The sequence below is a fragment of the Sapajus apella genome, unplaced genomic scaffold (assembly GCF_009761245.1).
Source record: "Sapajus apella isolate SASKATOON/1434 unplaced genomic scaffold, GSC_monkey_1.0 scaffold43, whole genome shotgun sequence".
Lineage (NCBI taxonomy): Eukaryota > Metazoa > Chordata > Mammalia > Primates > Cebidae > Sapajus > Sapajus apella.
Window position 1 is genome coordinate 18822396 of NW_022436983.1, and position 18725 is coordinate 18841120.

General features: G+C 50.4%; 1 protein-coding gene across 5 annotated transcripts; it reads right to left on the reverse strand.

Annotated features, from left to right (window-relative positions):
* Positions 1–952: 952 nt before the first annotated feature.
* Positions 953–15905, reverse strand: PAQR7 (progestin and adipoQ receptor family member 7). Of its 5 annotated transcripts, none has more exons than XM_032300894.1 (3): positions 14959–15905; positions 9713–9818; positions 1216–3548 (listed from the first exon to the last, which is right to left on the reverse strand). In XM_032300894.1, exon 3 carries the CDS (start codon positions 3524–3526, stop codon positions 2480–2482), a length of 1047 nt encoding a protein of 348 aa, XP_032156785.1. In that variant the 5' UTR covers positions 3527–3548; positions 9713–9818; positions 14959–15905; the 3' UTR covers positions 1216–2479. The 5 variants fall into 5 exon arrangements, with proteins under 5 accessions (XP_032156783.1, XP_032156785.1, XP_032156786.1 ...); XM_032300895.1 differs by lacking the exon at positions 14959–15905 and adding an exon at positions 5475–5561 and having other exon boundaries at positions 9713–10486; XM_032300892.1 differs by lacking the exon at positions 14959–15905 and having other exon boundaries at positions 953–3548; positions 9713–10485.
* Positions 15906–18725: the final 2820 nt, after the last annotated feature.

The window sequence follows — 18725 nt, forward strand, 5'->3', positions numbered from 1 at the left end:
ATTTGGGGTCAAGAGGCTTTCAGTCCTGCTTTCACCGTTTACTGTGCCGGATTTTAAAGAGGGATCAAATGAGGTTTGCGAAAGTACTTTGTGAATTTAGAAAACCCCTTGGAAATGCAAAAATGCTGGCACCTCACCCGTCCTTCCGTTCCTAACCACAATCTCCATAGATGAAATATGTGTATATTATATGTAATTTTTACATATTGTATATTTTAATATATCAAAAACATTTTTAATTTTTTTTTGAAAGGGTCAGAAGCTCAGCCACCTCCTGCCCAGTGTACCGCAGATTGGCCAGGAGCCTGAGCCATCTCTGCAGCCAGAGCCTGTCTTCACGGTGGACAGAGCCCTCTCACTCCGTCACCCAGGCTGGAGTAACAGTGGCACAATCTCAGCTCACTGCAACCTCCTAGGCTCACAAGATCCTCCCACCTCAGCCTCCCAAGTAGCTGGGACTACAGGTGTGTGCCACCACGCCCAGCTAGTTTTTGTGTTTTTAGTAGAAATGGGTTTTTGCCATGTTGGTCAGGCTGGTCTCAAACTTCTGCCCTCAAGTGATCCACCTGCCTCAAGTGCTGGGATTACAGGTGTAAACCACCACACCTGGCCTATATCAAAATATTTATTTATATACACATATTTTACATGTGTGTATGCCTCATAAGGTCCTCCATGATATGTTAGCAGTGAAATGATATTTCTAATTAATGTGGGTTTTCTTCTTATCTTCCTAATTTTCCTTCATTGTATATATATTGCTGTGTACTATGGAAAAAGCAATATTAGAAGAGTTAACATAAAATACTCCTTTGGAGTGCATGCGAGGGGCCTCAATATGTGTGATGGAGTGTACACACCCTTGCCTCCTCCACTAAAAAGCAAACAAACAAGAAATCCTCCTTAATTGAAGGAAAAGACAAACAAAAAAAAAAAGAAAATCTTTGTCAGATTATAAAGTGGGATTACATATATTTTAAACACATTACTTCTAAAACTTTAGTAATAAAACTGCCCCCTACTCTCTTGCCAAACAAATTTCGTATATATAGATATGGTATCTAAGGCCCCAATCCCATCCCCCAGCAAAGATAAACAGGAACTGCTCCCTCCACCCTGTGTCCACTCCCAGGGGCCCCAGCTTCCTTCAGAAAACCTCTTCCAGCAGTGTGAGCCAGGACCCCTCCCTGAAACAGGAGACAGAAAACAGAGGCAGCTACTGTCACAGTCACTTTATTGCATCTAGGCCATAATCCAGACCACCCAAGCCCCAGCCCTTTTTCCTTCCACACCTCTGGGTCTCTGCACAGGTTTCCCTCTGCCTGGAATGCCCTCCTGTTCTCCATCTGCAAACTCCTATTTACACTCCCCAACCCAAGACCCTGAGGTCTGGTTATTCCTTCCTCAGTGCTTCCCTTGACAGTTCGTTCTGATATCAAAGCCTTTGTCTGCCGGGCACAGTGGCTCATGCCTGTAATCCCAGCACTTTGAGAGGCCTAGGCAGGCAGATCACCTGAGGTCAGGAGTCTGAGACCAGCCTGACCAACATGGAGAAAGCCCATCTCTACTAAAAATACAAAAAATTAGCTGGGCATGGTTATGCGTGCCTGTAATTCCAGCTACTCAGGAGACTCAGGGAGGAGAATCACTTGAACCTAGAAGGTGGAAATTCTGTGAGCCGAGATCGCACTATTGCACTCCAACCTGTGCAACAAGAGGGAAATTCCATCTCAGAAAAAAAAAAGGCTTTGTCATCTTGCATTGATCCACAGGGTCCAGCAGTCACCTGCCTCTGAGCAGAGGCCCAGGAAACACTGAATGGATAAATGAATTCTTAAAAACAGAACTAGGAGAGAAGCTGGGAACAGGCTGTGTAGGACACAGAAGCCACAGCTAGAAGATCTGGGACTCACTGTCTGGGATGGTGACTGAAGGGGTATAAGCACTGGAGGGACCCATTTGTATCTGGCACAGTCTACTACCTTGGGGTCTCTCTGCAGCTCCAACACCTGAAGCTGGGCTTCAAGGGGCAGTAAGATCCTGCATCTATTTTGGGCCTGCCCCGTCTGTATCCAGCAATGAAATCTGAGTAGAGGTGGGTTGCCAAGGCCTCCCCTGCCTCAGCTCAAATCTGACTCTGGCCTAAGTTTTACCTCCTGCCCAGACAATCTAGATGCCCCAATCCTCACTAAGTAATCCCAGTGAGTGGCAGTGGAGGAGCAAACTAGAGTGGCCCACACTTTTAACTCTTTCCTTCTCCCAGCACAAGGAGCTGGGCAGGCCCAGGAGTGGACCCCAGCAGCTCCCAGCCAATCCCTAAATCCAAGAATTGGTCAGTGACGCCCTTGGCAGTTGAGTTGTTTATAGAGTCACCGTGGGCCAGACACAAACAACTTTACCAGGACTTGCTTCCACCTGGAGCCAAGCGCAGACCCCTGTCCCCCCAATGTACCTCCCCCGCTACCAGATGCCCCCCCCTTCACTTGGTCTTCTGATCAAGTTTGCGCTGTACCAGCTGGCTCAGGAGAAATGCAGTGAGGACGCTGCTGCCCACCGTGAGCAGGAAGAGGCCAAAGAAGTTGTGAGGCCAGTGCATGTGCAGAGGCTCATAGATGGGCCGTCGGGCCTGATAGTCCAGTGCCACAGCCTCCAGCTGAGCCAACGTGCACAGCACCAAGAAGATGTGGAAAAGTTGGTGGCCCTGCCCAAAGACATGGCAGCTGCCGGGGAACCAGCGCTCGGGCATGAAGGTAGAGAAGAAAGCAGCAGCCAGCAGAAAGAAGACCACCTGGCACTTGTGGTAGAGAAGAGCTGGGTCATCCGTGGCAGGGTCAGAGGACACCAAGATACGATGCACCACAGGACTGATGTCCAGCGCGTAGGCCAGGACTGAGGGCACCTCCTGGCATATGCGGCCCAGCAGGCCTGGTTTCTGGATGTACTTGTTATAGCAAGAGCCAATGCAGGAAAGCCAGGCGAGAAAGGCAGCCATGGGCAGAAAAACGGCCTGCACCTGAGCATGCCAGGTGGGCTCGATAGCATAGTAGAAGTGTGCCAAGGCGCTGCCAAACTGGTACACAGCCACCCCCACATAGTCCAGGAAGAAGAAGCTGTAATGCCAGAACTCGGACTTGGCCTGCAGGAGGTGAGCCAAGGCACTGAAGGAGAGGTAGGTGAAAGAGGCGAGGACAATGATGAAGAGGGGCAGGGCATGTGGGTCTCCCCAGAAGTCCACGGTCCCCACAAAGAGAGCCAGCCGCAACAGCAGCACCAGGGCCGCCAGCAGGTGGGTCCAGACATTCACAGCCTCGTTGTGCTGCTGGAACAGCGTGCGGAAGTAGAAGCGCCAGGTCCGATGCAGCGGCCGGTAACCCACATAGATATACGGCTTCCAGAAGAGTGGTGGCACTTCGGCCTGGTTCACTGTGAAGACAGGCTCTGGCTGCAGAGACGGCTGAGGCTCCTGGATGACCTGCCGCAGTCTGGGCAGGAGGTAGCCGAGCTTCTGGGCCATGGCCATGGCCATGGCTGTGGGCCCGGGCAGGGAGCTGGGAGAGAGGCCAGAGCAAAGTCAGGGGCCTGGTGTCCTCACCCCCACGAGCAGCAGCTGGGGACTCTGATGCCCAGATCTTACTTCCTCCTCTCTGACACCCTTATCCTTACACTGGGTTTAAGAACAGAAGACTCATCCTATGGAATTCCTCATCTCTGACCTCATGAGAGCAAGGATCCCTGACGTGTCCCAGGTACCTAGAACTGTGTCTGACACATAGTCGGTGCTCAATAAATGTTTGAGGAATGTATTAATTAATTAATAAGGCTCCCTGCCTCATTAATTTTCTTTTTGGTCCAGGCTATACCCAGCGGCACTATCTGTTTTCTCTCCTAAAGAACAGATCTGGCTGTGTGAAACACGGGAGGGGTCAGGCTCTTTGAACCTCTGTGTTCATGCCACCATTAGTGTTCATCTGATGGCAAGAATGACCTTGCTAACAGACCCACTGCCTATGTAGCTCCTTGAGAGTGGCTAGTGACCCTCCATTACCCGGCATGACCTAAGTGACCCTCCATTTAGGTCATTTGCCCCTACTGACCCTCTATTATCCAGCATGACCTAAATGACCCTCCATTTAGGTCATTTGCTCCTACTGACCCTCTATTATCCAGCATGATCTAAATGACCCTCCATTTAGGTCATTTGCCCCTACTGACCCTCTATTATCCAGCATGACCTGGTCCCTGCTACCTTCTCCAGTCTTGTTTTGCAACCACAGGGCACTTCAAATCCAGTCCCAGCCCCACCAACCCCTGGACTGCTCTTTCACATGTCTGTAGCTTTGCACAAGCCATTCCCTCTGCCTGAGACATTTTCCTCATCTTCCTACCATGGCAAACCCCTATTCATCCCTCAAAAGCTCATTTCTTGGCTACACATGAGGCCTCACTCCTGTAATCCCAGAGCTTTGAGAGGCCAAAGCAGGAAGATTGCTTGAGGCCAGGAGTTCAAGACCAGCCTGGGCAACATAGTGAGCTACTATCTCTACAAAAAAGTTAGCCAGGTGTGGTGTCACGTGCCTGCAATCCTAGCTGTTGGGGAGGCTGAGGCAGGAGGATCGCTTGAGCCCAGGAATTCGACATACAGTAAGCTATGATCACACTACTGCCCTCAAGCCTGATCTCAAGGGAGATCCTGTCTCTTAAAAAAACAAACAGGCCGGGCGTGGTGGCTCACGCCTGTAATCCAAGCACTTTGGAGGCCAAGGCAGGCGGATCACCTGAGGTCGGGAGTTCAAGACCAGCCTGACCAACATGGTGAAACCCCGTCTTAAAAAATAATAAAAAAATAAATAACATATTTCTTCTATGATGCTTTCTCTGGCCTCCTGAACCTCCTATGATGACCCCTCCACATGAGTGCCTATCAGACCATCATTTGATGATCTGATTACAACACTTCTCATGATTGTTCATGTGAGCTCATCAAGGGTAGGCAGTTTGTCTCATTATTTAGTGAATCCCTGGTGCTTAGCAAGTAGCTGGCACTCAATGTTTGCTGAATGAAAGAACAACATGACACCATTCTAATAACACTTCATACCCTTCCAGGCCCAACTCAAGACCGCTTTTTTCCTGAAAGTCCCCAGTTTAACAACTGATGAACCACACCCCCACTCTCAAAGTCCCCTCTCCAGCCCCTTCCCCAACTGCCCATGATTGCTAATTCCAAATAAATCTAATAGAACCCCTGACCCTGGCATTCAAGGCCCACATAACTTGCTCCCACTACCCTTATTCCCCACCTAACCCCAATGTCACACTCTGTGCCACCTTCCTTTCCCTGCACTGAATTCCTTTAAGGCCAGTACAAGCTGCCACCTCTGGGGCCTCCTTACTGCTCCCCCAACCCCACTTTCCGCTGACCTATGATGAGTTACACAGTTTAACTTTGATTCATTCATTTAGCAAACATTTACTAAGCCCTTCTTTGCTTCAGATCCTGTGCTGGATGGGACAAGGAAAAGAGTGGAAGATTTGATCCCTGCCCTCAGGAATGTCATGATCTGGCAGAAGATATAGAAACAAAAGCAAATAACAGCAAGTGCTCACACAGCACTTGCCAGAAGCTTCCCAACAACCCTGAGAAGTAGCCAATCATTATTCCCATTTTCCAGATAAGGAAACTGAGGCACAGAGAAGTTAAGTGCCTTGCCCACCCACCTACCCAGGAAGTAGCAGGTGGCAGAGGCATGCTCTGAATTCAAGTCTGTTTTTTTTTTGGTTTTTTTTTTTTGAGGTGGAGTTTTGCTCTCATCACCCAGGCTGGAGTGCAATGGCACAATCTCGGCTCACTGCAACCTCCACCTCCCGGATTCACGCAATTCTCTTGTCTCTTCCTCCCGAGTAGCTGGGATTACAGGCGCCTGCCATCACACCCGGCTAATTTTTGTATTTTTAGTAGAGATGGGGTTTTACCACATTGACCAGGCTGGTCTCGAACTCCTGACTTCAGGTGATCCACACGCTTTGGCTTCCTAAAGTGCTGGGATTACAGGCATGAGCCCAGCCTTGTTTTGTTTTTAGATGGGGTCTTGTTCTGTCCCCCAGGCTGGAGTACAGTGGTATAATCACAGCTTATTACAGCCTTGACCTCATGGGCTCAAGCAATCTTCCTATCAGCCTCCCAAGTGGCTGGAACTACAGGTACATGTTACCATGCCCAGCTGATTTTTAAAATTTATTTTTACTCCTAAAATGCAATAAAATAAATAAGTGGGGAAAAAAATTTATTTTTACTTTATTGTAGAGTCAGGGTCTCACTTTGCTGCCCAGGATGGTCTTGAACTCCTGGCCTCAAGCGATCCTCCCACTCGGCCTCCCAAAGTGCTGGGATTACAGGTGTGAGCCACTGTGCTCTTAACCACTACCATCAACTGTACTTTGCAACACAAGGTGGCAAGGGCTATTTATCATTTCATAATTATATGCTGTTTTATGTGGCATCAATTATATAATTCAGGCTTACCATCATTCACTGAGTCATTCATTAACTCAAATATTTATTGAAAACCTGCCAAACAATCTCTCCCTGCCTGCCAAATAAATTCCCTCCAAGCTTATTTATTGGACTCAGTGTTCAGGTGTTTTATTTGTTGGACTCATTTGTTCATCAGACATCTATTGTGACTACCTTTGCACCAGTCACCGGACAAGGAAAAGAGATTCAGGCAGGATAAAGCATTCATGTTCTCTGCCACCAGCTATGCTGTGATCATCCCTGAGACCACTCAAATAAGTCACACATAGTCCAAGTAAATGCATGGTGCTTGCTATGCAATGGTAGCATCAAGACGACCCCATCCCCCAAGACCACATCTTCCGAGTCTGATTTGCATCCCTAAGCTCCTTGTGCATTAGGATTCTGGCATCACCCCTGCTCCCCAGCTTTCCTAGTCCAGTGGGGAAACAGGAGTCTTGACACTGCCGCATAGAGGCTGCTACTTAGGACAACAGGGGTGTGCAGGATGCTTCTATTCCCCAGCAAGCCTGGCACAGGGCAGATTTAGGAAGCAGACATTGCTGCTACACTAATTCATGGGGCCACTTCCATCCAGAGCACAAGGAACCCCTGGCCAGCCTTGCTGGTTGGGGAGCCACTACTGAATTTCTCCATTTCCCCAAGAGACTGGGCTTCAACCTCAACAATCTGGCCCCTATTCTTGTCCACAATTTTGTCTTTCCAATTCAGAGCCTTGGAGGGCCAGAAAAGACCTCTGGAAGCACCTTGTGGGGCTCTCTTGTTTTACATTTAGGAAAGCAGAGCCCAGACACTGGAAGGCCTTCCCCAAGAGTCCTCCCACCAGCAAGGTTTCTATTCCACTACAGTGGCAAAGACCAGGGAATTAAGAGGATGGATGTGCCCTGTGGACACCTAGCTCCTGGGTCCTTGTGATCTGATAAGTCTGGTCCTGTGCTCCATATCCCACTCTTGGAACTTCCCAAGGTATAACAGCACATTAAAGACTCTAAAAAGGGCTGGACATGATGGCTCATGCCTGTAATCCCAGCACTTTGGGAGGCTGAGGCAGGCAGATCACCGGAGACCAGGAGTTCGAGACCAGCTTGGGCAACATGGTGAAACCCCGTCTCTACGAAAAAATTAAAAAATTAGCCAGGCACAGCGATATGCACCTGTATTTCCAGCTACCTGGGTAGCTGGGGCAGGAGGGACCCTTGAGCCTGGGACATGGAGGCTGCCAGGAGCCAAGACTGTACCACTATACTCCAGCCTAGGTGACAGAGAGTCATCCTGTCTCAAAAAAAAGCTCTAAGAAGTCCTGCAGCAAAGAAGTCGGCTTAGCTTTGTTGAGTCAACATTTGCCAAGCTTATGTGACCATGGATTCCTTCCCTGGTAATAATTATATTATAAAGCCAGTTGAGGACAGGTATGGGGGCTCACGCCTGTAATTCCAGCACTTTGGGAGGCCAAGGTGGGCAGATCACGAGGTCAAGAGATTGAGACCATCCTGGCCAACGTGGTGAAACCCTGTCTCTACTAAAACTATAAAAATTAGCCGGGCGTGGTGACACTCGCCTGTATTCCCAGCTACTTGGGAGGCTGAGAGAGGAGAATCACTTGAACCCAGGAGGCAGAGGTTGCAGTAAGCCGAGATCATGCCGCTGCACTCAGCCTAACAGAGTTAGACTCCGTCTCAAAAAAAAAAAAAAAAGGCCTGTTGAAATGTAGTAATCATTTACTATATGCCCACTCTCTAAAGTCCTGTTGCAATTAACCCTCATAACTGGCCTGTGAGGTAGGTATTGTTCTGCCCATTTTGTTGTGGATAGTAAAAGTCAGAGAAGTTAAAAGTTCCCAGCTGGGTGTAGTGGCTCACACCTATAATCCCACCATACTGGGAGGCCGAGGTGGGCAGATCACCTGAGGTCAGGAGTTTGAGACCAGCCTGGCCAACATGGTGAAACCCTGTGTCTACTAAAAATACAAAAATTAGTTGGGCATGGTGGTGCATGCTTCTAATCCTAGCTACTGAGGAGGCTGAGACAGGAGGCAGGAGAATTGATTGAGCCCAGGGAGCTGAGATTGCAGTAAGCTGAGATCACACCACCGCACTCCAGCCTCGGTCACAAAGTGAGACTCTGTCTCACACACATACACAAAAAACTCCTTAACCAAGGTTGGAGGGTGGGGAGGAAGCAGATGGGGAGTGAGAGAGGTGGAGCCAGGACTGGGCTGCAGATGCTTGCAGACACTCTGCTGCTGCCCTGATCCAGGCACTCTTGACTACACCCCACAGAACAACTTTGCAAAATCCTGGTCTAAAGCAGGCAACCAGGCCCTTTCTTGTAAATTACTTTCTTAGGCTTCTAGCAATTCAGTCTCCCTCAGTTGCTGGCTACCTGCTTGCTCCTGATCTTCTCCCAGGGAGGCCCACACAGCCACCTCCTCAGGTGAGTGACAGCGCTTGCTTCCGCCTCCCTTCCGCAGACATAATGGGCCCTAAGGACAGAACCCAGAGGCAACATGCTAGGATGAGAGGGGCTCCGCCTCCCTATTTTCTTTAGACAGCAGCTAAAGGCCTCATTCTATCTAAATAGGTCTATTTTCAGAATTAGTTTCCACCACCTGACTCCATGGAAAGGGACTCTGATCCAGGGGAAAGGAAAAAGCAGGGGCAAGGGTCAAGCCTGAGCCAGAGGGATGAGGATGGGTATCCAGAGGTCACCATTAGGGCATCCTCTGAGTGATCGGCCTCTGAGTCGTGTGCCCACTAGGCTGCTGGGCCCTGTCTATTCAGGCGGCCCAGCCCAGCCCACCTCCATGGGCCCCCTCCAAGTCTGGCAAATTGCACTGGATACCTGAGAGTTTTCTCGAGCCTGGGGGTTGGTAACCTCTACTGTGGGACTGGGCAAATTCACCAGATGCCGGGCACTGGATGGCACTTCCACAGATGAGGGGCACTGGGGTGGGGCTTCTAGGGACTGGGGGTGTCTTGTGTGATGTCACCAGAGGGTGGGGCTAAAGACAACCTCCCATACCTCTCCTCCCCCACTTCACTACTCCCATAGTGGTGAAATCCATGCTAAACTGTGTGCCTTCTTAGCCAGGCCTCCGTTGCAGAAAGCAGCTCACCATTCACCTCTGGGTGACATATAGGGAGGGAAACTGAGGGCCAGCTGAAAAGTTTGACTTACCTAAGATCACACAGCAAGGCAAAGGCAAAGCCAGGTGACTAGGGCCTGGATGTCAGGGAAACTTCGGTTTGATGGATGTCAGGCAAACTTCGGTGGCTTCTGTCTACTACTCAGTGGGAATCAGAATGGATGGAGGTTAGGAATAAAGGAAAAAGCAGACACTATAAAAGCACACAGAGGAGATGGACTTCAGATTCAGACAAACCAGGTTTGAATCCTGATTCCACAATATGCTAGCTGTATGACCTTAGATAAGTGACTCACCTTCTCCGATCCTTAGCTCCCTCATGGGAATTACAATATTATCTACCTCATAGGTTGCTGCAAAGATTAAGTTTATTCGAACAAAGTTTTATCTTCATTTAGGGACTCAACAAATGATCACAATTCTTATTAATAATAATAGTAGTAATCTTTGCAATATCCCCAGCCTGAAAGATTTGCTTGGAGTTTTCTTAAAAACTGTCCTCTCTTAGCCCTCAATAGCTAGTTCCATTGGATTTGGGGGCCTCAGGAAGTTCGCTGTGTTCTTAAACATTTACCTTATCCCTGGGGGTGTAGACCAGGGAAATTTGGCTAGAGTGTGGACTTCTGAGGACACTGACCTTACTTTATCATTAAACTGTTCTCAGCAAAGACCATTCAGAGTAACTGTTCTGAATTCACAGAGCCCTTGGCCGGGCGTGGTAGCTCACGTCTGTAATCCAAGCACTTTGGAGGCCAAGGCGGGTGGATCACCTGAGGTCAGGAGTTCAAGACCAGCCTGACCAACATGGTGAAACCCCATCTTAAAAAAAAAAAAAAGAATTCACAGAGCCCTGAAAATTGGTGCTTACTCACAGGCTCAAGAGATGTGGCTGAGAAGTAACAGGCCCAGGGGAAGGGGCCTCAACTCCAGCAGCCCCAGCAGCCCCATTGGAGAGTGGGAGGGCACAAGAGGGTTAGCCAAATTGGCCGGTAATCCAAAAGGCACGCAGCGTAGCCTGGGTATGTCTTGCAGGAGGTTTGGGAGGCGTCTGGGTTGGCAGAACCTCAGAAGTGAAATCTCCAGGGTTCCAGTGGGAGTGCCCTGTCAGTCTAAGCTGCTCCTTCTTCCCTTCCCCTCCCCTCCCCTCTACTTCCCCACCTCTCCCAATTCATATTCCTCAACTCAAGGTCAGCCCTCCTCACCTCCCTCCTCAACTGGAGGCTTGCAAGCCCTAGCCTGCTCTCCAAGGATACACACTGTCAAAGGCTCCCATAACACCCTTGGGGCAAACAGACCAGGCTGTGGGGAGGTGGTGGAAAATGGGCTATGAAGAGGGAGAGCCCTGGGTTACCCCCGTCTCACAGATTTCACTCAGTGTTTACTATATGCCAGCCTCAATGCCATCGAGGCATTCTGTGTGCTGGGGCACCCAGAAAATGAAGCAGACAGGCTGCCTGCCCCGATGGGCTCACCCATACAAATGCCCATGGGGCCTAGGAAGATCCAGCCTGGAGGGAAGCCAGCAGGTGGTGACCCTGGAGAATTGGAGAAGGCTGCTGCCCTGCGGGTGGGCATCCTCCACTAATCTCCGGCAGGCTGACTTCAAGAGAAGCCAGAAGTCTCATTTTTACGTGAGTATGAAATTTTGGATCTGGAATTCATCTGCTGTGTGACTTTTCAAGAGTCCCTCAACCTCCCTGATCTTGTTTCCTCATTAGAATCAGAGGATTAAAATAGCTGCCTCTTGGGTTCTTGTGGAAGCAAAACAAAGCCACAGATGCCAGGTGTTGGCTCTGGCACAGTGCTAGCTCTGCTATTTCTGTGGGATTCTCGTCCTGACTCAGCCACTCAATCCCTGTGTAACCTTTGACAAGTCCCTTCTCCTCTTGGCCCTGTTTAAATTCACCAGTGACTTGTAAGGGCCCTCAGGCCCTGGGACAGTCCAAGAATATTTACTTTAGGGATCTGATGTGCCAGGCGCTGGAGCTTCCTCGGTTGACAGAGCCATTTAAACCACTGCCCTCATAGAAAAGTCCAGGGAATTCATACCCAATGGTAATACTTCAGGATTTTTTTTTTTTTTTTTTTTTTTTGAGACAGGGTCATGCTCTGTTGCCCAGGCTAGAGTGCAGAGGTACAAACACAGCTCACTTCAGCCTCGACCTCCGGGCGCCAGTGATCCTTCTGCTTCAGCCTCTGGAGTAGTTAGGATCACACATGCACACCACCATGCCTATTTTTTTTTAATTATGTGTAGAGAAAAGGTCTTGCTACATTGCCCAGGCTGGTCTCGAACTCCTGGTCTCAAGTGATCCTCCCACCTCGGCCTCCCAAAGTGTTGGGATTACAGGCGTGAGCCACAGTGCCCAGCCAACACCTCAATATATTAATACCCTGCCCAAATGGACCTTATAGCTCAGCTAAATAACACCTATTATAAGCATTATTTGGTTACAACTTCACTTCCTCTTTTGCCTCCTTCTTGGCATGCAAAACATTGTTGCCTTTCTGTGCCCTGATTGTTCCGGCACATTCTCTTAAAGATAACTTTTTCTCAACATGGAAGGCAACGTCTAACCCCATTAGACACAAAAAATAAGGCCAGACCAATGTTAATACTGGGGCTGTTGGAGGAAAACTCTCTTTTTTTTTTTTGAGACGGAGTTTCGCTCTCGTTACCCAGGCTGGAATGCAATGGCGCGATCTCGGCTCACCGCAGCCTCTGCCTCCTGGGTTCAGGCAATTCTCCTGCCTCAGCCTCCTGAGTAGCTGGGACTACAGGCACGCACCACCATGCCCAGCTGATTTTTTGTATTTTTAGTAGAGACGGGGTTTCACCATGTTGACCAGGATGGTCTCGATCTCTTGACCTCGTGATCCACCCGCCTCGGCCTCCCAAAGTGCTGGGATTACAGGCGTGAGCCACCGCGCCTGGCCCAGGAAAACTCTCTTGAAGAGTCTTTAGTGAAGATGACCCAATATGGTACCTGAAATATCATTAATGAGATTAGGTGATTCCATTCATAATATATAGCGGCTGGCTATTTACCAAGAACTTTCACACACATTTCACCTCTCCCTCACAACCCTCTGGATCCACAGCCAACCTGGTGGCCCAGCCCCAGAGGCAGGAGGGCAGAGTACATCTATCTGACTCCAAAACCAGTGCTGTTGCCATTTGTCCACCATGGGCAACTTCCAGGCACCCAGTGGCGACCACAGATTACACAGGCAAAGTTTTCATCCCTGGCTGGTTCCCAGTCTCTTAGCAACTGGGTCACCTCCCTCACTGCAAGCTAACTCCCCTACTTGGTCCAATGTGTTGAAAGAAAAAGTCTCTACATGTCTTCCCAAACTGAACAGAAACTCTTTTTGTTTTTTTTGTAACTTTGGCTCCTTGGGCCTCCATGTATTTGTACTGGAAAATGTGATCAGAATGAAGTAAATAATTATTTCTTTTCTTGAGATAAGGTCTCACTCTGTCACCAGGCTGGAGCGCAATGCAGCGATCACTGCAGCCTCAACTGCCCAGGCTCAAGTGATCCTCCCACCTCAGCCTCCTGCGTAGCGATGACCACAGGCACACAATACCACGCCTGGCTAATTGTTTAAAATTATGTGTAGAGATGGGGTCTCTCTATGTTGCCCAGGCTGGTCTTGAATTTCTGGGCTCAAGCAATCCTCCTGCCTTGGCCTCTCAAAGTGCCGGGTTACAGGCATGAGCCACTGTGCCTGTGCCTAGCCTAATTCTTAATTCCTTTTTTTTTTTTTTTTTTTTTTTTTTTGAGACAGGGTCTGTGCTCTGTCCCCCAGGCTGGAATACAGTGGTACCATCTTAGCTCACTGCAACCTTGAACTCTGGGCTTAAACCATCCTCTCACCGTAGCCTCCCAAAGTGCTGGGATTACAAGTGTGCGCTACCATGCCTGGCCTGAAAAAAAAAAACATTTTTTTTTTAAAGACAGAGTCTCACTCTGTCACCAATCTGGAGTGCAGTGGTGCAACCTCGGCTCACTGCAACCTCCGACTCCCTGGTTCAAGTGATTCTTCTCCCTCAGCCTCCTGAGTAGCCAGGATTACAGGACATGCCGCCATGCCCAGCTAATTTTCGTATTTTTAGTAGAGACAGGGTTTCAGCATGTTGGCCAGGATAGTCTTGATCTCCTGACCCCATGATCCACTTGTCTCTGCCTCCCAAGAGCTTCTATGGAGCTCAGACTCACAATACCTCTGAGGATGGGGAGTCTCTCAGGCCCAGAGAGGTTGGGTGAGCTAGCTATAGTCACCCAGCACAAGGCACAGAAAAAGGACCTGAGCATCACTGCTGACAAGCAAGGAACTCTGGGCAGAGAAACTAAGGCTGGAGAGGGGCAGGCTCTCAACAATGGGACCCAGAGGTGGCACAGGCTTCATGACCAGATGCTGGGTCCCTCTCTCTGATAGGAGCTCAGATATGGGGTCCTGGGTGATCCACCCAGGAGCAGCCAGGCTCAGAATCCATCAAACTGTTCAGACTCGAGGCCTTGGCTTGACCTAGCCCCACAGGCCTCCTCCAGGGGCTGCCACAGGAAAATGTCTGGAGTCTTCAAAGCCTGCAGCCTTGAGGCAAGTGCTGCAGCCGTCCCCTTCCCTCACTGTGTGTGAGGAACCCCCATGCTCTCCTGACACCAGGGGAGGATCCCCCCTCCCCCAAGGTGTCTAGGCTGCTGGGGCCCTTGGAGCAAGCCCCCCTCTTGACCCCCAGCAGTGCTATTCCCACTGTTCTTGGGTCCCTAAGTGGGACTCCCTCACATCAGCCGGTTCTGCTCACCCACACCCCTCCCCGGTCTCACTTCATTTCCTCTTCCAGAAAGCAGTGAGCTCCCTGACTGTCCTCCTCCAGAAAGGCAGCGGCCTTACCCAGGCCAGACGCCCCTGCCCACTCCCTGGCCCCCATCCTTCACTCTGCCCCAGCAGTGCTCCCCTCCCCTGCTCACTGGACAAACAGGCTCTCAGGCCCCCCATCAGAATCCTCCCCAGTCATGCTCCTTCTGCTCCTCCCATCCTTCCCAAGACGCGCAATTCCAGCGAGCTCCTCCTTCCTGCATCTTCAGCCGGATGCTTGCGCGGGTGCTCCCTTCCGGCTCCGCTTCCTGCCAGTCCTCCCAGGGTCCCCACGTCCGCCCCTGTGCCGCGGAGCCCTGCCCCTTCTACGCCCAGCCCCCACGGCCCGCCGCGCCCCGTGGGGAGCACCCCGGTCTGCGGCCATCCCTGCCTCCCCGTCTCGGCAGCCCCGTACCTGAGCCGAAGCCGAGCTGGGAGGGCCGCGGCGACCTGGGTGGCGGAGCCGGCAGATAAAGGGGCGGCCGGGCAGCGGCCCCGCCCGACCAGGGGAGGGCCGGCGACCTCGGGCGCTCCGGGAGCTCTGGGTGCAGCCGCCTACCCCGGCCGGGGGAACGCCGAGCGCCCCGCACCCCGCCCCCCGGGCCCACGTGTTGCAAGCGCGTGAGAGGGTCGGCCGCGCAGAGGCGGCGTCTCGGGACTTCCGGTGGCGTCGCACAGAGGGGGAGACCAAGGCCCGGGAACGGACTCCCGGGGCACCTGGGTGCGGGGCTGCGGCTGCGCTTCTCGCACTTCGGGACGACGGGAACCGCAGGCTCTGGCTTCTGGGCCCGGCTGACCGGGGGAGGGTGGGGACAGCGGCCGCAGGAGAGGCGATGAGTTTCCCAACTAGAGCCCGGCCGGCCCCTACTCACTCAGCCCACCCCGGCCACCCCTCCCGAGGCCACTCTGCTCGAGATACGCCCCAGCGTTCGCACCTTCATTTATCTGCTTGGGGAGCTCCACCCCCACCTCAGGCACCCTTGGCATCTTCAAGTTCCCATCCGAAACCCGCCCCTCAGGCAGCTTGCCCTGCCCTGCTCAGCCAAGTGCACCCTGCCTGGACCTGTATTCGAACACCCACTCCCTACCCTCTGGTGCCACACCTTCCCAGCCCTGCGAGCACCTGAAGGTGAGGAATCCCAGGCCCTCCGTAAATACGGGCTCAGATTGCCACAGATTGCCTGTCCCTCTGGTATGCAAAGACCTGGAACAGGCTGGGTGAGGAGACCCTCACTCCCACGGCTCTTGGGAGCACACAGCCTACCGGATGGGAGGCCAAGAGGAGACAGCCTAGAAGGAGATGCCGCTCTGACCTTAGGGAGTTCTGTGACCACTGGGAGAGGCAGTTGTGTCTAAGCACGATGCCAAGATCTCAGTCCTAACTCACCATGGGACCTTGGGACAGTCTCCTTGTTCTCTCTGGGCCTCAGGTTTATTATCTGCAAAATAGAGATAATACCACCAACCTGCCAGCACTGTTAGAAGAATGAAATAAAACAATGGGCATGAAGGATCTTTGTCCACTGCAAAGTCTTAGAGGAACATATATTTCTCTATTACATTTGAAATTTATGTAGTCAGGCCAGGCAAGGTGGCCCATGCCTGTAATCCCAGCACTTTGAGAGGCCAAGATGGGAGGATTGCTTGAGCCCAGGAGTTCCAGGTTACAGAGAGCTATGACTGTAGCACTGCACTCCAGCCTGGGCGACAGAGTGAGACTCTGTTGAAAGAAAAGACAGGAAAAAGAAAAGAAAAGAGAAAGAAGGAAGGAGGGAAGGGAAGGGAGAAAGAGAAAGAAAAGAAAGTAAGGAAGGAAGAAAGGGAGGAAGAGGAAAGGGAAGGAAAGAAGGAAAGGAGGTGAAAGAAGGAAGGGAGGGAAAGAAGGAATGAGGGAGGGAAAGAAGGAAGGAGGGAGGGAAAGAAGGAAGGAGGGAGGGAAAGAAGGAAGGAGGGAGGGAAGGAAGGAGGGAGGGAAAGAAGGAAGGAGGGAGGGAAGGAAGGAGGGAGGGAAAGAAGGAAGGAAGGAAAAAGGGAGGGAAGGAGAGAAAGAAAGAAAAGGAAGGAAGGAAGGAAACTTATGTAATTGTACTGTAATAGCATGAAACTGGTCTCCCCTTCAACAGGTTCAGACAAACCCGTAAGAATTACTGAAATCTGATGGGGCAGGGTGACTAACACTTGTAATCCCAGCACTTTGCGAGGTCGAGGCTGGTGGATCACAGGTCAAGAGATCGAGACTATCCTGGCCAACATGGTGAAACCCAGTTTCTACTAAAAATACAAAAATTAGCTGGGCATGATAGCGTGTGCGTGTAGTCTCAGCTACTCAAGAGACTGAGGCAGAAGAATCACTTGAACTCCCGAGATAGAGGCTGCAGTGAGCTGAGGTCGCACCACTGCACTCCAGTATGGCAACAGAGCGAGATAATGTCTTTAAAAAAAAAGAATTAGTTAAATCTGTTACCTGCATGAATAGGAAAAATAGCATAGAAAACTTTCATTTAAAACTGATAGAGAACAGGCAATGAAAACAAGTAAGGACATTATGGAGAAGATATTCTGCATAGTAGAATATATTCTGTTATCAAGAATAGAACTTGGAAGGTGACTTGGATTCAGCCTTCATTTTTGGAACACCTGCTGCATTCTGGGCTCTTGTCAAAAGCTACAGTTTGTTAAGCTCTTGCCACGTGCCAAGCAGTGCACTAAACGGTGCATTGACTACCTCCTTTGATCCAGACAACCCTATGAAGCACACACTATAATTAACCCATTTTACAAATTGAGAAACTGAGGCTCAGAGAGGTGACAAGAGATTTTCTGTTATCTCATTTAACCTCATGCATTCCTTTGAGGTGACTGTGATAATTCTCTGGGGGCTCAGAAAGTAATACACCAAAGTCCCCAAACTGAGGGGCTAAGTTCAAAAGTAGTGAGTTATCTCAATTTGATTATTCAGTTACAGATGAAACTCCTTGTTCGACTCTTTACCCCTTCTCACTGCTGCACTTGATGTATGTAAGAAAAGAAAGAAGAAAAGGAAGGAAGGAAGGGAGGGAGGGAGGGGAAGGAAAAAGAAGACAAGAAAAGGAATAGAAGCAAACTCCTGTAATCCCAGAGGCCGAGGCAGTCTGATCACTTGAGGCCAGGAGTTCAAGATCAGCTTGGCCAATATGGTGAAACCCTGTTTCTACTAAAAATACAAAAATTAGCTGGGCATGGTGGCGCACACCTGTAATTCAAGCTAGTCAGGAGGTTGAAGCAGGAGAATGCTTGAACTTGGGAGGTGGAGGTTGGAGTGAGCCGAAATAGCACTACTGCACTGCAGCCTGGGCAAGAAATCGAGACTCTGTCACAAAAAAACAACAACAAAAAAAGAAGCAGATTCAAAAGCAGTCTCTCTCCTGCCTTCCTGTCTGTAGCCCCTAAGCCATAGAAACTAGAATATCTCTTCCCCAATGCAGGTCATAGAAACTAGAACCCTTTTCCCCCAAAGCCAGGCATAACAACTGAAAATATTGCTCTTGGGCTACATAGTGGCTCACGCCTGTAATCCCAACACTTTGGGAAGCTGAGGCGGGTGGATCACGAGGTCAGAAGTTCAAGACCAGCCTGGCCAAGATGATGAACCCCCATCTCTACTAAAAATACAAAAAATTAGCCAGGTATGGTGGCAGGCGCCTGTAATCCCACTACTCGGGAGACTGAGGCAGGCAAATTGCTTAAACCCTGGGCGGCAGACGTAGCAGTGAGCCGAGATCACGCCACTGCACTACAGCCTGGGTGATAGAGTCAGACTCTGTCTCAAAAAAATAAAAATAAAAAAATTTTGCTCTCACTTTCCTGCCTCCCACCCTACCCCCCACCATCTTTTTGTGTAACAGGTGACCATAAAGAAATTAAGACCCTTGGCCAGGTGTGGTGGCTCACGCTTGTAATCCCAGCACTTGGGAGGCCAAGGCAGGTGGATCACAAGATCAGGAGTTCGAGATCAGCCTGGCCAACACAGTGAAACCCCATCTCTACTAAAAGTACAAAAATTAGCTGGGTGTGGTGGTGGGCGCCCGTAATCCCAGCTACTCAGGAGAATCGCTTGAAACCAGGAGGCAGAGGTTGCAGTGAGACGAGATTGCATCACTGTACTTCAACCTGGGCGACAGAGCAAGACTCCATCTCAAAAAA